We start from the raw sequence: 25992 nt of genomic DNA, 5'->3' as shown, positions 1-25992 counted from the left end.
ATGATTTTTATTAATAAAAATGTATTAACTGTAGCATATTGTTACCCCTCCAAATAACATTGTGGTGAAGCCACCAACTTCTGCTAGACTTGCGTTTTGTTTCTACCAGTTTTGAACATTTGAGATCAGATTTTAGGCCGTTTTTCATTACAAAGTAGATCCATCTCTGTCTGTTTGGACAAATTAATTTTCAAATTAGCTGCTAAATTAGATTAAGATGTGAGCTTTGACTGGGCCATTCTAACACAAGAATAATTTACACCGTTTCATTGTATTTCAGGCTGTAACTCCAGAGTTTTGTTTTGACCAAACTTATGGTTTTTCCAGCCTCTGACTGCCCTGCATTTAGAACCTTCCATCTTTCCATGAAGGCAGATCTGCTTCCCAGTCCCTAAGAAAAGCATTCCCACAGCATGATGCAGCCACCACCAAAGGTCATAGTGAGGGTGGTGTATTCAGAGCAATGTTTTTTCAGATAATGGATGGAACAGTAGTTTGTCTGATATCCCATGCATGGTGTGTTGTTTCCTAACCTAACCTTGCTTTAAATTTCGTCACAATTTTGTCCTGTCTGCTGAGCTTCGTGGTCTTCTTGAGGCTGTTTGTTCCTGAAAGTTCTTTAATAAGCATCTGAATTATTTAATTAAAATGATACATGGTAGAAATTGCACTAGAATGTGTTTAGGGATATCAAAGTAAATACACAGCACACTGCTGGTCCTAATGAAATTCATTAAAGTTTGTTGTGACCTGTCAGAATGTAGAAACATTCAGGCAATATATTGTAAGTAGTGTACGAGGTGAGAGACGTGGTAGAAGCTGCCTGTTCCAGCCACTTGTACAATGTAAATTATAAAGCAATGGCTTTATAGTTGGCGGCGATGGTTACCAGATGCTCTCAGGGCTGCCCCAGTTCTCTGACATAGGAGGTTGTGACAGTTAAGACCACAAGGAGTGACCCCAATTAGTCAATTAGCCCACGAGAGGCACCCCAACAATGTGCCGAGGCGCCCCAACAATGTGCCGAGGCGCCCCGCCAGTCGCCATAAAAACCGATAAAACCGCCACTGTCCAGCTTCTATTGTTTCACCGTCTGCGTCTCTGCTGCCATTGTTGGAAACAAAAAGCCCTCCCCCACCCCTCCTCATCTTCTTCATCGTTGCTCCTTACTGTTCCATTGATCTCCTTCGTCTTGATTGGGAGTGACAAACCGCGGGGGCCATCTGAAAGGTTGCGTTCGTTAGGTTGCCGCTTGCTGCTGCGAGGCGTACACACATTCCCGCAGATGTCGTAGACGGAGAAGCAGGGGCGTTATGGCCACACTCTAAGGAAGGACACACTTTCACAAAGTAGTCCCTCGAGAAGAACAAAAACATGTCTGGGGAGGAGTGTTTCCGTGTACTTACACACATTTTTGACGAAGGGGAAGCAGATCTTGCACAGCACGGCGCTCAGCACACACTCTGGAAACTTTAGTCCGCATTACCATTTCTGCTTCTCCCAGCTCTGCTCCGTCTTACTGTGCAGTTTCTACGTTGACACACGAAACATGCACGGTCTCCCATCCACCCAACGTGCGCTCCTGTCAAGAAACCCTTCTTGGTTCTTTCATGTCTTGTTGCTGAGCAGTCAACAACGGGGGGGAGTGAAACAAGAAGAAAGAGAGAAGAAGGTCTGCCTGAAACAAAAGAAAAAAGGAGCATCCAGTCTCATGTAACTCCGCAGCAATTACAAGTCGAAAAGAGAGAACACATTTTTTTAGTGAGTTTGAGTGGAAACAGTCTGACAGGAGGGATGACTTGAAAAAAAAGAAACAAGCTTCAAAGGCATCTGCAAGTTTTCGTGATTTGTAGCAAGTTTGTATCAGAGCAGGTTTCAAATGATGCTCTAATTTTGTAGGGAAAAAAAAAACCTGAAAGTCTTTAACTGAAGAACTTCAATCACATTTTTTGATCCAATCTAAACTAATGGTGGTTTTGAAGAGAGCAGATTGAAACTATAAAATATTTTTCTGTAAATATGAGGTACTCAAACACTCAATCTCTGTCAAATATCTAGCCATTCTTGAAAGGATACATGCTAATCCATCTTTTAAATGTGAGAGGGAAGGACAAACTGGCTATTTTTGTCTTTGTTTGAAGCACACAGGCTGCTGAAAGTGTATGCTCTGAGTCTACAGTAAGCATAAAAGAATTTTCATGCCATGCTTGCATGATCAGATTTGCACAACAGTAATCCAGGGTTGAGTTTGAGGACAGAGTCTTAAAGAGAGCCAAGACAACTTTATGGTTAGCCCAAACTGTTCCGCTTTTTAGGTTCCGTTCATGTGCAGTGAAATAATCCTTAAATTTAATAAACTTTTCACTCTCAAAAATAAATTCCACAATAACAGTGCGGTATAAATCATTTCTAAGAGTTAAGTCGTTAAGGTTATACATTTATACATATGCATTTAAGGTTGTCTCTCTCTTAAAAAACATTCTTTGGGTTATGTGGGAGGCAACCTTTACTTCAAAATCCAGTTTTAAGCTCTGTTGATTTATTCCTTGAACTCATCCTGGATATTGAACAGGCCACGTGTGGCGACTCACTAGTTATTCCTTGTGGCAAAGTTGAGCCATTAACCCTCCTCACCCCATTGCTTCTCATTTTAAAGGCCTCTCCTGATTCAAAGTCTACCGTTCTGTTCCGATGTAATTTCGTCCATTTTCGCTGTTTTCCCATGAGGAACCTTCTGTCTGTTTGTCGCCGGGGACCTGGAAAGCAACAATGACGGAGACCGGGGTTACGGTGTGTGCCTGTGCTTAGTGTACCTGTGGGCACTGAGGGCAAATCCATTTCTTAGGTCAAGCTTCAGGTCATCCCTGTTGCCCCGGAAACCTTGTTCTGGCAGGGTTGCTTGGCAACAGCTCTCCTTTGTTCAAAATGTTTTAATTTGAGGCATATCTTGCCTCGTAAACCCCCAGCTTACTGGCTCATCCCCCTGTCTCTGGATGTCTCAGTCCTTCTTCCCCTCCTTTGTGTTCCTCACCCTCAGGTCTCTCACCCTTTCATAATCTCGGCCATATCCCGGGCATCAAGGGCCCAATCCATCCTACAGCTGTTCTGAAAGTTTTAGAAACGGGTTGGTGTCTGTATGAAGGTGCAGGATGAGACATTCTGTGAGGAGTCTGTGTGCTCATGTGTCTCTTCACGTGAAATATAACTTTATATGCAGTGCATTTGGAAGGTTTTCAGACAATTGAAGGGTTTTTTTTTCAGACATTTTCTTAGGTTACAGCCTCACCATAAAAAGGAGTAGATGGGTTTTATGGTTTAAAGCCAGAATTGATTAATCTGAAGACATTAGGTTGTAAAATGATTTCCTGAGTCACATTGGTGAGTAGAGTACATGCACATCTGCAGTGTGCTGCTCTACATCACTGTACTCAGGATGAGGGATCAGCCGCCTGGGCTTCCTTAGATACATAACTTGGTACCAGATGGCATTACATGATGATGGGACTTGACTGTATTGTATTATGGTGATAATTTTAGACTGGTAGGTAAGGAAGAGCAAGCTTTGCTGCTGCAGTTCTAATGCTGTGGAACAACCTTCTGCTGTTAATGAAGTACGCCCCCTCTAAGGAAGTATTGAAATCATAACTTAAAGAGGGAGGAGAGTTTATGTAAAATCAACTTTTTGAGCCTTATGTGATGTCATCATGTTATTCCCTCATAATGCTGCTTTGGGTTTTTTGTCATGCATGTTTGAGGAATCCTTCAATCTCTTGTGCCTAAACACTTGATCTCACAGAGCGCTGCCTATTTCCACACAGCTCCTCCTTGAGGCTCCCCTCCCTCATTACACCCCACTCAGCTCCTTCAGACTAGCAGCAGCAGCAATTAGCAAACACCTGATGGAACTGTGTGTGTGCTGAATGGATGACATATTAAAGGCGGAAAATTGTTGGAAAGAGCATACACTTCTTAAAGAGACAGAGGCCTAATTTTAAGGTGTCAAATTATGAAATTATTTTTTTTTAAGTTGTGCTTGATGTGCGTAGTATATGTGCCTGAAAAGTACATAGTACCATCAAGTAATGTTCCTGCCTTTCAAAAGCACATAATGATTTTACATTTTTAGGTCATTTATGTTTCAACCTCATGCTTTTAGTAGCTCTTCATTTCATTGAGCTTTTTTGTTTTTTCTATAAGTGTCACTGTAAAGCATGAGCTGTTTTTAAACATGTGTTGTTGATAACGTTGTCTTATTATAACAATTGCTGTTGAATTGGAATATTTAATTGAATCTGAATCTGTCTTTATGGCTGGGCTGACTTGATACCTTTAAATCAACTCTGCTTGTTTTATAAAGTGGATTGATTTGACATTTGTTTGTGAATTGGTGATACATAAATAAACTGAACTGAATTGAAATATGTAATCTAAGAATGCGTATACAAAGCTGTGCGGTTTCGGAGTTAGTCTTAGACAGCAGCGGTCTGTTCATGGGAGCGTTCAGTCAGTCAGCTCGCCGCCTAAAGTCGTTGTTTCTTCTGCTCACAGCTGCACGGCAGCAGCTTGGAGGATCTTTCTGGCAAAATAACATCATCTCTGTAGGGATGTTATTAATGAGAAGATGCTCATCTCTCCATGTCATCCATTAACGCTGCTGGAAATTGCGGCCAAATAGTTCAAACTTCATTTCATCAGATCACACTCTGTTTTTCTCTTTGCCCTGCAGTCCTTCAGGTGACTTTTGGCAAACACCTTATTGACACAGTCCCACCATGACGGTCTGCAGACAGTTTTCTCAACATCATGTTTTCACTTCAAGATACACTATTAACTTTGAGCCCTTCCTTAGGCAGGTGTGGGCCTCTTTTACTCATCCTTGTCTTTCACTGAATTCAGTAAGGCACAGATGGACTCCTTTCAAGTGTTTGAAGCATTTCAAGGAGCAGTGGAGCAGAATGCATAGGCCGGAGCTTAGTTTTGTCATAACAAAAGGTCTGCAGAGCGTCACATCAAAGTGTAAAATAACCACATTGGCCCAAAGCAAAAAGCCTGGAAGATTCAAGACTTTCCGTCTGAACATTGCACACGTTGATGTGTAACTTTGTTCAGTATGATGACGGCTGTGAACCAAGACAAGATGAATACAATTCTCAGTGAACTAAGTTTGAGTAAAAATATCACAGATTTTAAATGGAAAATGTGTAACTTGGTGTAATTTAGTTTTACAAAACATAAAAACGACAATTAGATACTGATTATCACAGTTCTATACATGTTTTCTATACAGCATATTTATTTTTATTAAGTTTCAAGCAAAACATTTTGACTGGATTCTTGCTAAACTTAGTCTTTGTTTTTAAATAAATGTTTTTTATTGTTAATTTTCTGTTCTTCAAAGAGTAGCACGAGGAGTTAGCTCATTTTGGTTGGGCTATTATTCAAACTGTTTGCTCAGGAAGTTGAGCTGCAGCCAGCAGCTTAATTATCAATATTGGTAATTATTGACTTATACTTCATGCATAAAACACATTTAAATATTGAGTGAAGGACAAAAGCATTTTCTTATGGGCTCAGATGCACAAAAAAAGATAAGTCTCTTGGAAAAATCTCTGCTTTGGGAGTTGGAAATAGTCAGATTTTCCCGCCAGAAGTTTTGTTTTTAATGGGATAAGATGAGCAAACTGAGCAGATATTCTGTCAAATATAATAACATAATTATTTTAACTGTGACATTTAAACTCAGGTCAGGGTTGCCGTTGATAAAGCACTCTGTGACCATTTTGAAGGATTTGAATTTCAACTCAGCAACAGGAGAGAAATAAGTGCTGTGATTAAGCATCAGCATTGATTTGGATGCTTTTCTTTTATTAAATCAATATTCTCTCACGTTAGTAGTTATGGACATAGGTCAATCACCACACCTTTGGTATGTGTTAAAGTGTTAAAAAGCTCATTTTATGCTGCAGTGTGTTCAATTAATCTCAGAAGCTGGAACTCAAATCTACTTTCTATCTAAATGCACAGCAGAAAAGCAGAAATTTCAGCTTCCCAATACAAACATAATGAACAAACCATTAGGTTTTTCATGGACAAATGTCTAATCAGAGTTTGTTTTGATTGGAAACCTTTAGAAAAACAATTTGGGGAAACAGTAATTTGATCAGAATGTAATTAAATTGAAACATAGACTTTGATAATAAATTATCACCCAGTCTGCACATTTGTTTTATGCTAATCTAATATTGTGTGAGTCTGATTGCTGTTTTTGAAGTTGGTTGTTTATGGAGGGGCAGACAGAGCAGGTTCTCAGGCTCCTGATTGCAAGTTCAGAGATCTTTGTCAAAAGGGCAGACTTCTGGTAATTGACTACTCATTTCTTTAAGAGGCCTATTGGCAGAGGCACTCAGTGCATTTGCCAAGACATTAAAGATTTCACTCTTTATTTCCCTGTGTTTGCGTGTGTGTGTGTGTGTGTGCACTTCTTTGAGTGTGAGGGTACAGATGGAGAGATAAAGCTCGCTTTTCCTTTTTGTTATCAAATGATGATTTCTGATGGCTGAGGTTCTTTTGAAGTGGGCTTGCTTACTGGTGCAGAAAAGAGCTCCTCGCAGTCAGTCTGTAGCCAATTCATTTTGATTCTGAAGGTGCTCAGTTGGCACAGCTGCAGGAAAGTGAACAAAATTACCAAAGGGCTTTGCACTGTATTCTAATATAAGGAGGAAACACTGCCAAGATGTCTGTTGAGATATATACGGTACAGGAAAAAGTAGCTGACCGCTCGGCTTTCCATTCATTTGCTTATCTAAGGTGATATTTGCAAAGGATGCAAAACGGTGGGCCGCTAACAGCATTAAAGCAAACAAACTGAGCTGCATATCATTACCAAATGGTGGCAGCATCTGTTATGGAGGCAATTCAGTAGAAGAACAGTTGTCCTACCAATAAAGCAAACCTTGCAATTGAATAACTCAAGCGAAGCTGCAAGAGAAAGAAAAGCACGATACCTTTTTCAGGTATTACTTTCATCTCATGGGAAATTTTGGATATTACTTCATAGCTAGGAAGATGCTCATTAGTTTCATGACTTTACCGTGTGCTGGCTCAGACCAGAGGCAGCCAGTGTGTTGCACCACTATGGCTCTGTTTCTATCCAGTTTATCCTTCTCTAATATGCATCAGGTGTTGTTGAAATTTAGATAGAAGCATCTCAACAAGCATAAACATTGTCTTGAATTTTCTTCATTTTTGTCATCTTAAACCCAATTGTGTGAACGGGAATCTGGTCAGAGTTGATGGGGAGATGGATGAAGCTAAAGACTTTGTGTCTGCAGGACAGACACAAGACAGGAGTGGAAGTTGATGGTCACAGTTGTTCTCCTTCCAGTCTGAGCTACTTTGGGCAGAGATTTTATTCTGTAGTTGTGCAAATCTGTTAGGACCCCAAAAGGCTGGCAGCGTTGACTTCAGCCAAAGGTGGATATTGTCTCTAAAGGAGTCAAATGGATACCATCATGTAAAAACTGCTTAGCAAATGATTTACTTTGTGTGTTTCAATCTTGAAAAATCTCATTAAAACACAGTGGAGTTCCTTGTTGTACAAAATGTGAAAAACGTTGAAGGAAGTAGGAAGTTTCCATGTAAAAACACTAAAAATCCTCAAAAGATCCTAAAGAAGGAAACGTTTGACAGGAGTTGCTGATGAAATGTGAAGTGATCCCTTTCCGCGGCTCATCCTGTGTTTTAAAAACGTAACTTTTCAACCAGCGTCAAAATCAGTTTGCAGGCAGCTGGGCATAGTGCTGCATTGTGGTGTTTAACCTGTAACTCTAAAATATGCAAATCAAGACGGACATTTCTTGTACAAATCCAAACCCTGTCAGAGAAGCACGAGTGTTTGCTCTTGAGCTGTAAAAAAAATATGAATACAAGTAACTACTATTTTCAGGCAGTAATTATTAAGAAGGCTTTTCTCTCTGAGCGAAATGAAGTTGCTTTCACCGCGCTGATAGTTTATTGCTGCTGACTGGCCATGCTACAAAACTGCTTGGAGCTGCAAAAAATAATATTCTTGTTTGCTCAACATAGCCCCGGGTTTTCTGTGCGTAAATTATTTCTAACAAAGTCTTTTGCAGACTGACTCTGCATGGCCAAAGACAAGGCCACAAAAAGCTAATGTCTAATGCAGAATACCTTTTACAAGTTATTCACCTCTTTTTTTTTTTTTTTTTTGACAGATTTGAAATTGCAGTGGAATATCACGAATTATTTATTGGTTTTATTTCATATATGTAGCCAACTGGAATGTAAACATTCATTACACATTCGTTTGATGTCCTTACTTCCGCAGTAATGGCAGCTATAGACCACATGGTGATTAGAGGAAAGATTTTTCTGCTGTCATATCTACTGGACTTTCTCAAAGTATTTATACTAAAAACATGGTCTAGTTAAAATATAGAGTTGATTTAACTAACGATGCAGAAATCCACTTTTTTCACTTCCAGAACCCATATAGGTTTAGTATCCGCCGATACTGAGAAAAACTGTGCTGAATTTTTTTTAAACAGATATAAATGTACTGAATTACACATTTATTTGATCATTCTGCACCAGTACAGCACACTTAAAAATACACAAAACGCTTTACAAGCTTGGTCAGACATGAACAAACAACTCAACTTTAATTTGTTCAGGCAGTTCAATTAGGAAGGAGTATAACAGCCAATTTAAAATAAATAATAAAGAAACTGAAACTGACAGAAACAATAGGTTGAATTTCTTGGTCAAACATGTTGACCAAATGTTTCTTTCAAATGGTTTAGAAAGTGCAATTAGGAATTCTAGATATATTGTAAAATAAATAATAAAGCATGATGTTGCTCAGAGCACATGGCATTTGTTAAGACTAAATATATGTGTTAGCACATTGTCATGATTTAATCTTCTTTTCAATATCTGGACCGATGCTGATATAAATATTGCATCAGTGCATCTCTAAGTTTTAAGAAGCTGCTGTAGGAATAGTCAATTTCTGATCACAAATGGTTTCCATTGAACGTGGTTGTATTTTAGATAATTTGCAAGGAAAAATAAGCAAATATTTTAGCCTCTATATGTCCAAAGCTGGTAGAGACATAGTCTAAACTACCTGCAGGTAACTAAGTCTACAAAATATAAATTCTGCTTCTCCCTCCCATGCTTCTTTATTTTTACCTAACTTACAATTACGGACAACTTTGTTTTTCTCTGTCATGTAAAGGTCAAACCAAATACCCTGCAGTTTGCAGCTTAAACACGATACAAAGTTAAAATGTTCTAAGGACATGAATATTTTTACCAGATTGTTGAAGGAACTCAACCAGTCAAGTCAATAAAGCCTGGCATTTGGCAGATACTCAGCCTTTAAAAGTTTCTTTAGCTCCCCTCCTGTAGCAGAGATAATGTTAGAAACAATATGAGAACAGGAGCTGATTGATCAAAAGGAACATGGATCCAAAGCAGTATCGACCCGGGTTTGGCTCAGGCGCAGGAAACACACACAGCCTCTCTCATGCTACAAACTTTCAGAAGATGCTCTGTTGGTTTGACCAACTCATGCTGCTAATCTGTTTTTATTAATCAGCTCATCTTAATCGACGATTCGCTCTCCTGTCTCTTCCAGCGTTGTCCACTTACTAGGTGACTTGAGAAGAGTTTATGCAGGAAAACTGGATAAAAAGACGCGCTGTAGTTTCCTCAGCTCTTATTGTTGATATTTTTCTCTGCCCCATCGTGTCAGCATGTCTCTACTTTCTCTTCCAATCCCTCCGTTTCATTTCTCACTTTCTGCTGTGCTCCACTTCCCTCCGTTTTGCTCTCATTGTTTTTTTTTTTTAGCCGTTTCGCCCCTTTCTAAGTCACCCTGTCATATCTCCTCATTGCTCTCATCTATCTACATATGCTTATTTCTGCCATGTCCTTCGTTCACCTCTCACTCTCCGCTCGCCTCTTTCATTCCCTTCTTCCTCGGTTTTCCCCTGTGCTTTTTCTCCATCTCTCTCCTACCTCTCCAACTCACTCCGTCTTTCTCTTTCTTGGCAAATCATTATTCTTTCTCTTTTGTCAGCAGTGATGCTGCTTGCCCTTTTCCGCGAGCCGAGCCCCCCTCCCTCCGCTCACCCCTCGCTCCTCTGTCTTTCTCACTGCACTGCTCCCGTGGCAGGGTGGGGCGGCCGGCTTGGCGCCTCGATGTTGCTGCTGTTGCTGCAGACACTCTGCTGGGATGTGATGCTGCTGGTGTATGTGCTGCCTACGTGTTTGTGTGTGTGCATAGTGAAACGAGAGAGGGATGAGAAGTGGCGGTGGAGGGAGAGCTAGCCGGTGGAGGATGAGAACGAGGAGGGAGATGGTCTAAGCTTTGAGCTAACTAAGTTTGACAGCCACTAGAGGAAGGGTAGGTTGTTGGAGGTGGTAAGAAGGAGGGGGTCGTGATTGGCAAAATCCCCCACAGTGCTCAGGCTTCACAAAAAAGGCGGGATGGTGTAAAAACTAAAGGTTAAGGAGTTTGTTTGTGCTAAGACTGCAGGCAGGGGGTTCTCAAATCCCCAAGCCTCTCTACAATCCTGCCCACCAGCCGTCTCCCCACTTATGTCACTTATTTTGTCCGACTAACCTCAAATAACAACAGGAGGACAATGTAATAAGAATTTTTATTTTCTTATGTAAGCTGCTGGTTAAATCTTTCTGTGAAATCAGTCAAACTCATCTGGCATACCATTTTTTAAAAATGCATAAAAAGTCAAATATGCATTTCTCATTTTCTGACACCATAAATCAAACTAAAGCTTTTTTGTTTTTGGTGCGTTAACGTTAGAAAAAAGGTTTCTATAAGCTAAATACCAGAAAAATGAGGGAGATAATTTTTTTTACAATTTAGAGATTTGTATACATATTGTTGGTGCTTATTAAATTTCTGTTAAACTTGTTTGACATGGATCAAGTTTTGGTTGTTGTCCCACAAGGTTTTCACAGTAATTTGCCGAAGTTTTAACCCATTCCTGCTGATAGAACTGGGGTCAGTATCAGGAACCCCCCGAAAAGGAAGGTTCTGTCCCCAAGGGCATTTACGCTATGGGGTAATGGCTCCTTCCTTGTTGAGTGGCCTTTCAACTTGGGTCACTGTAGAATAATAACATTTTATCACCTGGTTCATCCAACATTCTCACAGCAGCGTTTGTTTTTGTTCTGAGTTTGATGTAGATTTTCCACACAAACAGATATTTATCTCACAAAATGGAAATCCAATTAAAGGGAAATATGGAAACAAGCACCTGAATAGATTTCTGCCCGTTTCTAAAGTTCATCATCATCTCTGACATGCTTCTGACTCCATATCAAACCTGTCAGAAGTTGTTTGTCTGCCATCGTGTTCACTAATGCCAGCTGATCAGCTCGATTCCTGCCTGTTGTGACATTATCAGCCCCAAAATACAAACCAAGCAGAGGTAGCAGTTTTTACCCTTTTAATTATTTTCTATTTTATCAAATCCTGCCGTGGAAATCCATACTTTACACCCCAGCTAGGTTTTTATTGTCAGTGTAAATGTGCTAGCAAAAAAAAAAAAGTATGCAATGATGGTATCAATAAAATCTACGAAACTGCACAGATTTCAGCTGAAAACGAAGCCTTTCACCATACTTTATGAGGCAGAGAAGTGCTTGTCAAAGAATGAGACTGAGTGGATATGATGTAAATCACACATTTTTGTTCTGTGGGAGATATCTGGTTTAAATTAGCATATTTTGCCAGAGAAAGCGGGAAAAAGGGGGACAAAAAGTGGGGAACAAGGCTCCCAGTGTAGGATCTAGAGGTGGGCAGAAGGGCAGAGACATGCACATTTACCCAGGGGGATGGGTGGTAATGGAGGGGGGGACAGCTGGGCATAGATGGATGGTGTGGGGGAGGTTGTCCGGATGTGTGTGTGTGTGTGTGTGTGAAGATGTTCTCTATTTCTCTAAAAGGTTGCATCTTTTATGTATCTAACTTGATCTATAGAGTACCTTCTTATAAATGAATGTTTTTTTTTCTTTTAAGCGCTGTTTGTTTGTATGACACAAGTATGTACATGTTACCATTTGTATCTTTTATGAGGATCAGTGTGTGCTTACAGTAATGGGGAGGAGGAAGGGCGGGGCCAGGGGTGTATGTGTGTGTGTGTGTATGTGTGTGTGGTGGGGGCTTCCTCGCAGAAAGTGTGAGAAGATGCTTCTGTATGTGGGTAATGGACTGTGTCATACCACAGCGTATCAAACCGTACACCGTTGACTGAGTTTCTCATCAAATGTGTACAGCTTCTGCGGCACCGTGACACATGACTGTGTCTGGTCTGCCGCGCACAATTCCCTGCAGCTATGCTAAGAAGCACACGCACGCACACACACACACACACACACACACACACACACACACACACACACACACACACACACACACACACACACACACACACACACATAAGCACGCACCCACATGCAGATAAAACACAATCTCATAAATCACACAGGTGCACATACTTTGCCCCACGAACGTGCGCACAAATAGATAAATTTCTCCCGGCAAAACAAATACAACTGAGCTCAAACACACATGCATGCAAGCAAATCCACACTGGTAATAAGCTTCTGGAGGCTCACACACATCCACACACACAAAGGGTCACTCAAACTAAGATAATTACCTCCCGGCAAAGCAACAGCCACACTCTTCTACAGCAAAAGCTAAAAAAAAAAATAAACAACATAAAAATCTCTGAATGTAGGTCTATAGGGGCTTGCATGCACACAGAGAGAGACGTGTGTTACAATAAATAAAGTTCATTAACCTGAGTTAATTAGCAGCAGCACTGCAAAGCCACCCTGGGAGGACAAAAAGAAGGAGGGAAAGAAGGAACGAGGGGATGGGTAGAAGTAAACGAGTTGGTTTGGAGCAGAGGATGAGGATCGACAGAAGGACGAAGAGGTGAGGGAGGACGAGAGGAAGCTGAGGAGGAGATCAGGGCAGATGGAGGCAAGGAGGGGGGGAAGATGGAGGGAGACAGATGGAAGAAGAAGAGAGAAGGGGGTGAATATGTTAATTGTCAAGGTGGTTGGAAATATTTAATGTCTGTTCTTTTTATGTCGTAGAAGACAGAGTAGTTTTTAATTAAACGAATGGTTCCGATCTGTTTGGGAACTGAACTTGTACACTGACGCAGACCCAAATCCAAGTCTGTAAGCATTGCTTATCAGGATTATATTTTTATTTGCACAATGCATTTCAGATGAGACATGAGCATAAATGTAAGAACTGAGTCATTCCAGGAGAGGTTTCTTTATTCCGCCTGTACTTTGGCACAGCTTCTCCTGATATGGAGTGCCAAGTAAGATTAGAGAGCTCCTAATTCAGGCACAACAGAAAAGACTCTGCTAACCTTATTGCTGTGTGTCAAGACTGCTGTTAAATCACCGTGCTCCAAAGACTTCATGTGGGCCCACAAGTCAGCCTTCCTATAGATTACTCCAGCTGTACTACTGCAGTAAAGAATTGCTTTAAAAGCACATTTCCTGTGCAATACTGTCCTAAAGAAATGTCAATGGAATAAATCAGATGCATTTCATAGATTTTATTACTGTTTGGTTACTCTTTATAACAGTAAAAAACAGGCTCTTATAGTTTAAGAATGTAAAATTAATTATAATGTTGTTTTATTACAACAATCTGCTGATATATCTTTGCTGTAGTTTATTAATCATCATAAATAAACATCTGCACTGGAGCGATTACCTGTCCAGGGTGTACTACACCCAATAATAAGACACTTAAAAAAAAAAAAAACCTCAGTTCAATCCAAGCATTTAAACAGATTGAAAGTTGATTTCATGTTTTTGTTGTCAACAAATTTCCTTCTAGCTCTGAACTTAAATTGCTTCCCCATTTGGCTGCCTGGAGTTCCAGGCAGTTCAACTTTCCATCCATCCATCCATCCATCCATCCATCCATCCATCCATCCATCCATCCATCCATCCATCCATCCATCCATCCATCCATCCATCCATCCATCCATTTTCTTACACCGTTGTCCCTCAGTGGGGTCGGGAGGGTTGCTGGTGCCCATCTCCAGCTAGCTCACCGAGCGAGAGGCACGGTCACCCTGGACAGGTCACCAGACTGTCGCAGGGCACACAACCATGCACACACACACACTCACACCTAGGGACAATTTGGAGAGACCAATTAACCTAACAGTCATGTTTTTGGACTGTGGGAGGAAACCGGAGTACCCGGAGAAAACCCAGGCATGCACAGGGAGAACATGCAAACTCCATGCAGAAAGACCGGGGCCAGGAATCAAACCCAGAACCTTCTTGCTGCAAGGCAACAGCTCTACCAACTGCACCACTGTGCAGCCCTTCCATTGTTACAATTTTCCCATAATTATAACTTCTTATGATTAGATGAAGAAAGACAAAAGTGAGGTTCACATAAGACAAAGCTAATGGCTGACTGGGAGAAAAAGCTCCTGACAGACTGGCCCGACTTCAACTCTGAAATTTTAATGAGAAGTAAATGCTGTATATATGCACACACAGTCACAGTGCTAATGTGGAGATTTTTATTCTCAGCTGGCCAATATAATTTTCTGCAACAATGCACATGTACACATACTTAGCCTACAAGGTAAACCATAGCATAAAATCAAACTATAAATCTAACTATAAACTCAAATCTTTGTGGCCTTTGTGTCTATTAGCTGGGTCGTCATCAACCATTAGTAAAGCTAACGAGTAAAAAGCTTTGCAAAAACATTTATAACAACAAAAATATTTCTAAGTTAGAAAAATAAAACAATGATCCAGAACTAGAGGAAGAACAAGTCAAACATTTTTAAATGCGTCTTTCCTGGAAGGCTTCCTTCATTTTTAATCTCTCAACTTTTCTGCTCTTCACTTATGTTTTTTTAGTTTATTTTGCTGCTGCATTTTCACAGATAAATTGGACTAACATAATGTTGCTTATATGGTTGTATCGTTTATCAATAATTGTGACAAATTTCTTATCATGATAAAAATTCAGATTTAATGTTACCACGATAAATTCCAACTAATGACTTTTAAATGTCCCCATTGTTATTATTAGTTTTGATATTTTCTCTGCTGTTTTTTTATTAAAGGTATCAATACATTTGCAAATATGGTTACATACAGTTACCGTGTTTAGTTAGTGATACAAATCACACTTCTTAGCGTGACAGATGTCCTAAAAAAATGTATTACAAATTTTTTTAAGAGCAGTATTTATGTTTGTGGGGCTAGGATTATTGTACCGCTCAGTCACAGCCATACTTAAAGTTACCTACAAGATTGATATATAGTTCTTATTTTAACTTATTATCACAGGAGTACGAAAAAAGTATACAATACCATGTGATAAAACTGAACGTCCTTTTCTCACACCCTTAGTTGCTTGTAGCGTCAGTGATTGACGTCATTTTCCACAGACGAATGAGATGATGCCAGAGCCAGTCTGAGGCAAAACAAGCTGAGCTTTGCGATGGTGGTGACGGTGGTAGGAGTTCGTCTTGTACTTGGTGGGTTGGCGGTTCGGTGGTAGGAGCTCGTCTTGTACTTGGTGGGTTGGCGGTTTGATGGTAGGAGTTCGTCTTGTACTTGGTGGGTTGGCGGTTCGGTGGTAGGAGTTCGTCTTGTACTTGGTGGGTTGGCGGTTCGATGGTAGGAGTTCGTCTTGTACTTGGTGGGTTGGCGGTTCGATGGTAGGAGTTCGTCTTGTACTTGGTGGGTTGGCGGTTCGATGGTAGGAGTTCGTCTTGTACTTGGTGGGTTGGCGGTTCGGTGGTAGGAGTTTGTCTTGTACTTGGTGGGTTGGCGGTTCGATGGTAGGAGTTCGTCTTGTACTTGGTGGGTTGGCGGTTCGATGGTAGGAGTTTGTCTTGTACTTGGTGAGTTGGCGGTTCGATGGTAGGAGTTCGTCTTGTACTTGGTAGGAGTTTGTCTTGTACTTGGTGGGTTGGCGGTTCGATGGTAGGAGTTCGTCTTATACTTGGTGGGTTGGCGGTTCGATGGTAGGAGTTCGTCTTGTACTTGGTGGGTTGGCGGTTCGATGGTAGGAGTTCGTCTTGTACTTGGTGGGTTGGCGGTTCGATGGTAGGAGTTCGTCTTGTACTTGGTGGGTTGGCGGTTCGATGGTAGGAGTTTGTCTTGTACTTGGTGGGTTGGCGGTTCGATGGTAGGAGTTCGTCTTATACTTGGTGGGTTGGCGGTTCGAGCCCCTGTTGTTGTGTCCTTGGGGAAGACGCTTCATCCTCCCCTCCTGCTGGAGGGAGCCAGCAGGCTGGAGGGAGCCAGCAGGCAGGGCAGCCTCACTTCTGTCAGACTGCCCCTGGGCTCCTGCAGGTCGTTCTTTTTTTTATGCAGTTGTACAATTCACAACAAATGTCATCTCAAGATCCTGCTGCAATCCTGTAGCTTGAGACCTTCATCGTATAAATGGGAATTACTGATTTCATTAGAAAGCATCTTTGTTTGTCCAGAAAAGCGCCTTATCAGTTTAATGCCATTTTGTTTCATAAGCAGTCAGCCCTTCAGGGGCTTCATGGAAATGATTAAATGTTTACCAAGATTTATTGATCTAGCGTTTTAACATTTGTTTATTGAGAATGAAAATCCTCTTAAATGTAATTTTACGGTTTCAGCAGAGATAAATTAAGACTTTTAATTGGATAACATTTATATATAAGATTTAATGGGCAAGTTTACTTTGTAAAACCATGCCTATCTGATACTATAAGTTAAAATTTTGTGTTTTAGCAGGATTTCTTCACTTTTCAAGAAAATTGCTGCCTTTGATTTCCTTTAAGCTCGACCAACTACACATGGCCCCAGATTCTCAACAGGAAGTGGGGCCCCCAAATCCTTTTCTGCTCTAGGCCCCATTACTGCCTTGGGTTGGACCTACATGACGATCTGTAGTAGTTGCACTGTGCATTTCTCTTCTGGATGCAAGAGACAAACAGGGAGATTTCATTTTTGTGGCACTAGTGGGGGCAATGACGATTGAACTTATAATAAGTGCCATGGAGACTGTTTGTTTTCATAGGCCGGGCTTTATGGGAGGAGTATTTTTCCCCACGTTTTCTGAGTCTTTGCTCTGAGTTCTGGCTAATTGGAGCAGAGGAGAGATGGAGAAGACAAGTGTTATGGTACAGCTTGAGACAGTCGTGCTGCTGCAAAACAGGAGCGTCCTGCGTGGCAACAGAGCGAGTGAGAAAGCTTTTCCATACGCTGAACCACTGGCCCACCGACCACTATATGCTGTGTGATAATGGTAAAGGTGATGATAAACAGAATTCGTTGCTTCTTTTTTAGATGACTGTATGGCTGTGACTGCATTCATACCCCGACAAACACAAATCCTGCTCTTGAAAAACATCCGTTTGTAACATTCTTCTTCAGGCCCGCAGTTACATGAAGAAGAAGGATTTGTGTCACTTAGCTGCACACAGTATAAGTGCATTTAATCATATTTTCACATTTGTTTACACTTATTGATGCTTTCATTGAACAAACTGCGGAGAAAATAATAAATATCACAATTCCGACAAGTTTATTTGGCTTTTAAACGTCATTAATTGGAATTTATAGCAATGACAATAAATCAAAATTCTTTTCATGATAAGAATTTTATTTCAATAAATGATACAATATGCCAAATTTTCCCTAATCCTCTGTTTTAAGATCTCTGCCACAAACATCTATATTCATCCATAAAAGCACCTTACATACAGCTCATAAATGCCATGGAAATATGAAAGCCTATCAAATATTGAGTCTTTTTTCCGTCTTATTTTGCACATATTGATACTGTGATGCTGCGTCAGGATACAGTTCAGCTGTAATCTGTGTGAAGATTTCCAAAGGAAATCAAACAGAGTGTATGTGTATGTTTTTCCTCTTGTCTTTCCTGGGTTGAAGAAGCCTGGACTGAGCTATTTAGGTAAAACATACTCACACTGTTTGAAATCTTCTTATCTAAACTCTTAGAAAAAAAACTGAAACAAATAATCCTTTTTTCAAAGTAAAAAGCTCGTCTTTATGTTTTTCTGTCTCTTGACGCTGGAGAGCCCTCAAGCTCCTCAATTTCCCTCTGTTGTCTCACTCCTCTTTCCCCTCCCTTTTTTTTCACACAGTCCCGGTTTCCCACCTCGTTTTGCCACCCAGCCGCCTCTGCATACCCTTATCCATCCATCCTTCCCTCTCTGTCGGCGCTCCCTCCCTGCCTCCTCTCGTTTGATATCCCAGTCAGCCTTCTACCTCTGTGTTCTCTCACCTTGTTGCCGGCTATAGGGAGGGTGTAAATTGTGTTGCTTTAAATACCCGTGTCTTCCTCTGGCTTACAGCTTTGGTTGGAGATGAAGAAGTGGGATGTGAGGAAAGAATAAAAGGAGCTGGTGTTGAACTCGGCGTCTGCAAAGGATGGAGAGGTTGCGCCTTTTTATTTTTGCAGCTTGAGTGTTTAGCCAGACTTAACCATTTAAACTGCAGCTGAACTTCCTTCCACTCCTTTAATTCCTGCTGTTTGGGATCCTCAAATAACCAGAACAGCTGTATTTATATCCAGGGCTTACCGGGGTCAGATTCTAGTGGCGAGCAACTCTTTTAAGATTTCTGTGAACTATTTTGCTACATATGGGTTGGGTGCAACCCTTTGCACTTATACTTCCTAAACTTTTTAACTTAAAAATCAGTGTATGACTCAATCTTGTTAAATCCACCCATCTCATCTCATAGGTAATGGCTCAAGTCCATTTAAAATATTGCTCAGAGTTTGATAAATTATCCTAATGTGGTTTCAATCTACCCACATCGTGTTGCAGCTTAATTAAGCCAGAATTTATCTTTGATTAATTCTGACTGTAAGAGCTAACAAAGTTACCATCCTCATATGGTGACTAACTTCCAAATGATTTGTATGCATTAACAGACCTTCGGATTTAATATGCAGAGGGCCGTTTCATCATCATTAAATTGTTTCAGGTTTTATGAGTCCTTTGAGGAAGATTAACCTTTTATTTATTAGCGTACATTAATTGAAATAAAGTCAGTCTGACAGGCTGCAAGTCTGGTCTTTGGGTGATGACTGTAGCTGAAGTTGGTAAAAGTTGAACACTTTGTTTAATATGCTGCTGTTAAAGTTTGAGATGCAGTCTTTGCTTTCAGATTTTTTGCTCCTTCAACTTTTAACCCGTTTTCAGATCAAATAGACTTTAAAAATGTATTTTGAACTTTAACACTGTTTGAAACTACAAGCTCAAAATGCATTTGTAAAGGATGTTTTTTCTGCTTTTGACAAAAACATTTTTGTTTTTTTTCCTCTGCATTTTCACAAACATTTACTGAAAAAAAAAATAGCATAATCTGTGATAACTTCACATCCAAATTGGGAGAATATGTTGACAGGAGAACTCTAAGTCGTGCAAACACACAAATCAAACTTTTACAGCAGAGTGACTAAAAGAAATGCAATGTTTAAAAAATACTTTGAACCATTTGGTTCACAGACTATGTTGGAAACAACAAACTAGTGGAACGATGGTCAAATAAAGCCAAAATGCAGCTCTTTGGTTTCCAGGGAAACTAATGCTGCATGTTCCGAATACACCATCCCTTTGGTGAACCATGATGATGTCACCATCATGTTTTGGTGGTATTTGTTTTATTCAGCAAGTGCAGCTGGTCAGAGTTGTTGGAAAGATCGATGGATGAAGAAATCTGTTGACTGCAAAAGATTTGGAATGGTCCAGTCAAAGTCTAGGACCTGAATTCAATTGAAAATTGCCTCCTGTGAATACCTAGAATCTGTGAATACTGGAGGTCTCGTTTAAAAATGTTTATAACTGTATTTTAATAGTTGAAATACTAAATATACCTTAAAATGCGTTAATACCCTCATTTTCTTTCAGATATTTCAGATATGACCCTCAGCAAAATCTGTGATTGGGCAAATTCTTGAATACTGAACTGGGATTGGGTGAGGGTCCATTGTAATGTTCATAGATTCTTTCTATGAACTAATGTTCATAACGGTCTGACTAATTTAGTCTTTTAATAAAAAGAAGAATGGGAGACAGTTTCATTCTCTGAATGGGAAACGCTGGTGAAGACAAACTCTAAAAGATGTGAAGCTGCTACTGCAGCAATTGGTGTTTTTTTCTAAATGTCAACTCAAATGTTAGTGAATACCAATACATACCACAAAGTTTGATTTCTGTTTGTGGAAAAAAGGTCAAACGATGTATAATTTTCACTAGAATTAACTAAAGTTTGTGATTGCAATGTGAAAAAGTGCGGAAAAGTTCCAGGAATAATTTTGCAAGGCACTGTTGTAATATCAGAGCATAAGTAAAAAACCACTATAACAAAAAAAATGCACATTTGGTTTAATGATCTAAAGCTGAATGTCCTCTTATGATCATTAGAGCCATTCGGAGAATATTCCTCTCTTATGTGTCCTCTTGTTAAAGTGTCCCTAATGGCTGTTTTGGTTCAGACAAATGTCACACACAGGTTATTCTGAGAGAAACAGTCAGCCGCTACCAAAGGCGCAACATAAGTTTGGACAATTTGTCGGAGCTCATTGTGGCTGGCTTGATGACTGATGCCTTGGGACAGCCAATTTGCTCAAAGTGTTCATGCCAAGTTGAGAAGCTCATGCGATCAGCCACAAGAATTAGACCAGGATGCTATTAAAGGAGACACTAATCCACAGGGCACTTGACCACAAATTCAGGCCTCAGCCATCACACTGCTGCAATAAACTCACCACAAGGTCACAGCTGCATTAAAACGGCGGCGGCTTCCTGACATGTGGGGCTCCTGGTGTCTAAGTCTTCTGAATCCTGCTGGCAAGCGGCAGCGATACCTGACAAGCTGTTATCACTCTCAGTCCTCACCGCCCAGAGCGACGCTAAAGTTTTTTTACTCTTCTAATAATTGATGTGTTCTGATGCTGAACTCATCTTCCATCTTTAAAAGATGGCCAAAGTTCCTGCAGGCATCTCCCTGCTCATGTTCTGCAAATGTGTGTTTTTGATGCTACATGCACCCGGGTTTTCTCACCTCCTCTTCTGCATCCGCACTTCACGAGCCCCTCCCCATCCTCTTTCATGTCTTGATGGGAGTTCTGCCCAAGCACATTTAAGCAGATGTTCTTCCTCTGAAAAAAAAAAAATTCAATTCCACCAGCCGTGCACGGATGTGATAACACCCCACGCTCCATATAAACCTGTCTCCCGCTTGACAATTTGGTTCCAATTAAAGTATTTATACACGCTGTATTTAAGGGGTGAGAAGACCGCTCGAGGCGTATCCTCTTATGAGATGCTCCCTCTTTTGACTTGGTCTTTTTTCTTCACTCGTGCTATTATTTTTTTGTTTTGCCCGAGCACCGTTGCAATTTGAAGAGCGTAACGTGAGCGAGTACGGACGGCTGCACTCAAGGCCTCAATACCTCAACGTGGGAAAAGGTGCATCAGTGGCTATGTTCGTCATTACTCACTATAAATGGGAGCCTGCATATTTTACTAACATCTTTTGCTCTGATTCACAAAATCATTTGCCACCCTCGCTAAACGCAGTGTAGAATTAGCCTGTACCATCAACCGTTATCAAGGGAGCACTGTTAAATACCATAATTTAAGCCTATTTGAATACTGTTACACACCCCAATGGTTCACTCATCAGTAGTTTTCCCGTTTCAGCTCCAGCCCTCAGAATCCCTTCATTATGAGGGGGTCATTTGTATTCTCAATCTTGTTTCCTCCGACCTGCTAATTTCCATAGCGGTTGAGCCCGTTGTGCAGCGGCTGATGCTTATGCACGTCTTTAGAAAACTTGAAGCAGATATCAATGAAAAGGTATAAAAATACATGAGCGGTATGAGTTGGCTCTGTCGTTGTTTGTTTGACATGAGGAGAGGTAATGTCCGCCACAGTCTTTCCATCTTTGAAAGTCCCTCGGGTCGTGCAGGTTCTGGGCACCGCTGACTCATTGCTCCTACATTGGCCTCGCAGACATACAACCAGATAACCATTTGTCAGCTTTTTTTGTCCCTCTGACAAGATGTCAGTGTACGCGCACATTGTGTCTGTGCTCTCAGAAAGACAGATAGAGATGTATAGATAATCTGACAAGCAGAGAAAGACATGGGCGGTGGGAGACGGAGAGAAAGAAAAGGGAGGGAGGCGAGTAACGCGGTTTGAGGATTTATCTGATTTGGGTGGCGCTGTGATGCTGGTTTTGATTGTGTTTACGTAGAAGTTCACTGTTGCATCTCTCTTTACTGTCTTTTGTGACATTTCTCTTCCTTTCTGCTTTTACCTAGATGAAGACCCGCTGCAGCCCATGACCTCGGATGAGACGGTGTCCGTCGGCGGCATGGTGACGTTGACCTGCCGAGTGGCAGAGACCGACAACTCCTCGCTGCAGTGGTCCAACACCGCGCAACAGACTCTGTACTTCGGAGAGAAGAGAGGTGAGAGACACTTTGTTCAGATAAAGAAAGTTTAAAGAGAAGCATCTTGAATGCAGTGACAACAGGCGATCACTGCTAACTGCATTTTAGCAGCCAACGTTTGCTTTGACTTTGATTTATCCAACATGACTAAGAAAAACAGGTTTTCGCCCTAACACAATGAGGTCGATCTGTTCATCATTACATCACTACAACAGATTTGTGCCGCCTCTTGTGTCTCAAACAAATGGCTACCTTTGCTTTAGCAGCAGCAATCACATAATGTAACATGCCAGATGGATTGTTACTACAGAGGACCAGCTGGGAAGATGATGCTCAGAAGTTGTTTGGGAATGCTTAACACTTTCAAAATGAAATTGACTGTTTATTGGATGGATAAATGTGTCCTTCACTTCTTACCGTGGGGAAACGTCTGTCAGTCATGGATCCAGTTGGAAAGCAAGTTTTGAGAAAGACGAATAAATAAATGTATTATTTTATGGATACTCTCTAGTTCATATAGAAGTCGTGTTTTATTACAGGTCTGGATGAGCCTGGTAAAATATTTGCATTTAAAGACCTTACTTCCTAAATTCCTAGGAATAAGTTGCTCCAATCAAAGTAATTCCCCTAATTTTATAGAATTATTTATTTGTCTCTCCAAAAATTCATACTTCTACAGTGCAGATATGCATTTCATTTTAAAAGCAACCAAAGGACAGTGGAACGTGAGTGTAAAAAATCTTCCTATTATCTATTACACTTCATATCTGCTGATAACTGTCACTATTGAAAGCTGATTGGAGAGAAACTTCTGTATTTCAGCTCCAAAACATAACATTGGTTGGAATCTGGAAAAATTAATTAGACCTGCTACATAAGAAGCTATGACGTTGCTAAAACATGATTAGAGAAACAAATATTTGCACTTAGAAAGAGGAATTTTTCTTTTTTTTCCACTTAAAGATGCCTCTAAATCACAGCCTGAAATGGAAATGGAAATCTCCCTTTTGCGAACACTGGATGTGTTTGAGCTTGTTTTTAAAGTTGCGACTGATGTTAGACGCATGAAGCAGCGACTATGCTAATCTAAAACATTGCAAAGTAAAAGAAAACATCACACTCTTGTGCTACTTCTGTACAAATCTAATGTTCAGCCAACGACTTGCAATTAAGACGCTTGTTTCTGCACTGATGTCGAGCAAGGCGCCAACAATCACTTTGAACATAAAGGGGTCAGAAGCTTTGTTGATGCAAAAAAAAAAAAAAAAAACTTTCCAAACAAAGACCTTGGGCAGCCGAGAAAGCAAACAGGACGGTTTGTATTATTGCTGGAGAGCCAAAAGCGCTCGATAAAGGCAACAAAAGAAAGCACAAGACACAAAAAAACAAGGAGTCTGATGAATTAAAGTGCATCAATGTGTCCAATTATAAGAGCCGCGCCTAAAGATTAACTGTCTCAGCTCTATGATAAAACGCTGTGTGCAAGCTGGGCGCTTAAAAAGGAGGTGATCTGTTTATGGGCTCCTTTATTTGACACGGGAGCAGTATTTATAGCAAAACAAACAAAAAGACTGAACAAATTTAAATAAAAGTCTTGTATAGCTCTGCTTCACACAACAGACTCAGACAGTTTGAATGAAAAGAGGAGAGAGCTCCACAGATGGATGGAAGATGTGTTTGGATTGTTGGTGAATTAGAAATAGAGAACATGGTGGAGATACGAAGACTTTCTCTTTCACTAATTTAACACTTCACAAAAGAAGCCAAACAATCACAGGGACAAAGTTGAGAATAGTTGGGATGGATCTGACTGCAGACTGAGGAAGTTTTCCCCACAGAGCCAACACTGTTGCAACAGACAATTTGGAAAACAGAGAGAAAATGTGTGTGTGTGTGTGCGCATGTGTGTGTGTGCGTGTGCGTGTGTGTGTGTGCGTGCGTGCGTGCGTGCGTGCGTGCGTGCGTGTGTGTGTGTGTGTGTGCGCTGGAGTGTGGGGCCAAGTTGAAGGACCAGCAAGTTGTTACTCCATCTGCAAAACGAAAGAGGAACTCTTCTCGCTCTGATGCAAAACTTCAAGTTGGTTTCCTGCTTTGAGGTGAATTGAGAGGAGGATTGGAGGAGAAGGTGGATGTCAGGGAAATGGACATAAGAAAGAGGAAAGAGGGAGCAAAAGCAGAAGATGTCCTTTTCAAACAGCCTCGTCCTGCTGCAGCACGTCAACTTACAGCATTTTCTGTACTTTGAGAAACAGAGCTGAGACAAACGAGAAGGGGAAGCTGGTAATGATACGGTAATGTCTTTGTGTTTACTTGAGGTATAAATATGACATGACACAATCTAATAAGAAGTCAATTTCTCTTATTAGCTGCTTTTCTAAAAGAGAATAAGAAAATAACATTCACATTGTCAAATGTATGCTCCTAAAAGCCACAAGAAAACATCCATTTGTGAAAATTTACTCAAATTTACAGTTGAGCAATTACAATGTTTAAATGTAAAAAAAAAAAAAAAATAAAATAAAAATAAATGTAACAAATATACCAGGAGGAGGAGAAACTTTTATCTTGAGTCTCAGCAAGATGGTGAGGAAGGTTTAAAAAAAATTCTTTAGCATATATGCTTAAGAAAACCTTTACTCTACATGTTTTTATAATTATATTATAAAAAATGTATATATGAAAACTTTTGTTTTGCAATAATTATTTTTTATACTTCACAGTCTTGGAATACAGTAAAAAAAAAAAGGCAAGCAAGGTTATTTTTGGTTCATATAGGAAAAGGGCTTATTGCCTAGCAGCACTTTTAATTAAGCTTTAACATGTTAATATTGACTTTTTTGACCAAATTAGTCATTCAATGGTGAAATAACTCTAAAGAAACACATTATCTGGGTACACATGTCTAAGATTCTGCTACTTCAACGTTAAAAGGACTTCTTCACATTTCCCTGGTTTTTCTTCTTTTTTTTGTTTTATTTTGCTTTGACTTATACAATTTTCATATTTTAAGATAAAAACTTACCTCATTTTAGTTTGTTTGATTTTTGATGCAGCCAAAGTGTTGAAGGGCTTTCTTGAAAACTGAGGCACAATCCTGACATTTACATACAATATAAAACTGATTTATATTGTACATTTAAAAGAAATAACTGAAAGTTCCCAAATTACTCAGTAGAGCTAGTGCAAACCCTTTTTCATGATAGCAAGCTGTTCTTTCCACAGCATCATTTCTTGTACTTTTACGTACTGTCTGAACTATGCATCCAGCAAAATTTAAACTAGGAAATGACTGAAACAAAATGGTAGAAATATTTAGCGAGTAAAAATAGGTGTCGCTCTCTACATTCATTAGGTGTGACCTCACTGCCAGGGCTGTTTTCTGTGGTAAATTGAATTCATCCCTGATTTCTGAAGAAAGAACAACAGCAAGGTAAAAAACAACAAAA

General features: G+C 40.3%; 1 protein-coding gene across 5 annotated transcripts in view; it reads left to right on the top strand.

Moving 5' to 3' along the window:
* cadm3 (cell adhesion molecule 3) overlaps positions 1-25992 on the top strand; it is a 148704-nt gene that overhangs the window by 37331 nt on the left and 85381 nt on the right. For all 5 annotated transcript variants that reach the window (XM_008433970.3, XM_008433975.3, XM_008433974.3 and 2 more), the window contains exon 3: positions 22415-22564. In XM_008433970.3, the coding sequence (XP_008432192.1) occupies positions 22415-22564 (150 nt within the window). The remainder of the gene's footprint in view (positions 1-22414; positions 22565-25992) is intronic.

The sequence above is a fragment of the Poecilia reticulata genome, chromosome 17 (genome assembly GCF_904066995.2).
Source record: "Poecilia reticulata chromosome 17, P_reticulata-male-v2, whole genome shotgun sequence".
In the NCBI taxonomy this organism is placed as follows: Eukaryota; Metazoa; Chordata; class Actinopteri; order Cyprinodontiformes; family Poeciliidae; genus Poecilia; species Poecilia reticulata.
The sequence above is the reverse complement of the archived record's forward strand: the minus strand, read 5'-3'. Positions and strand labels throughout refer to the sequence as shown.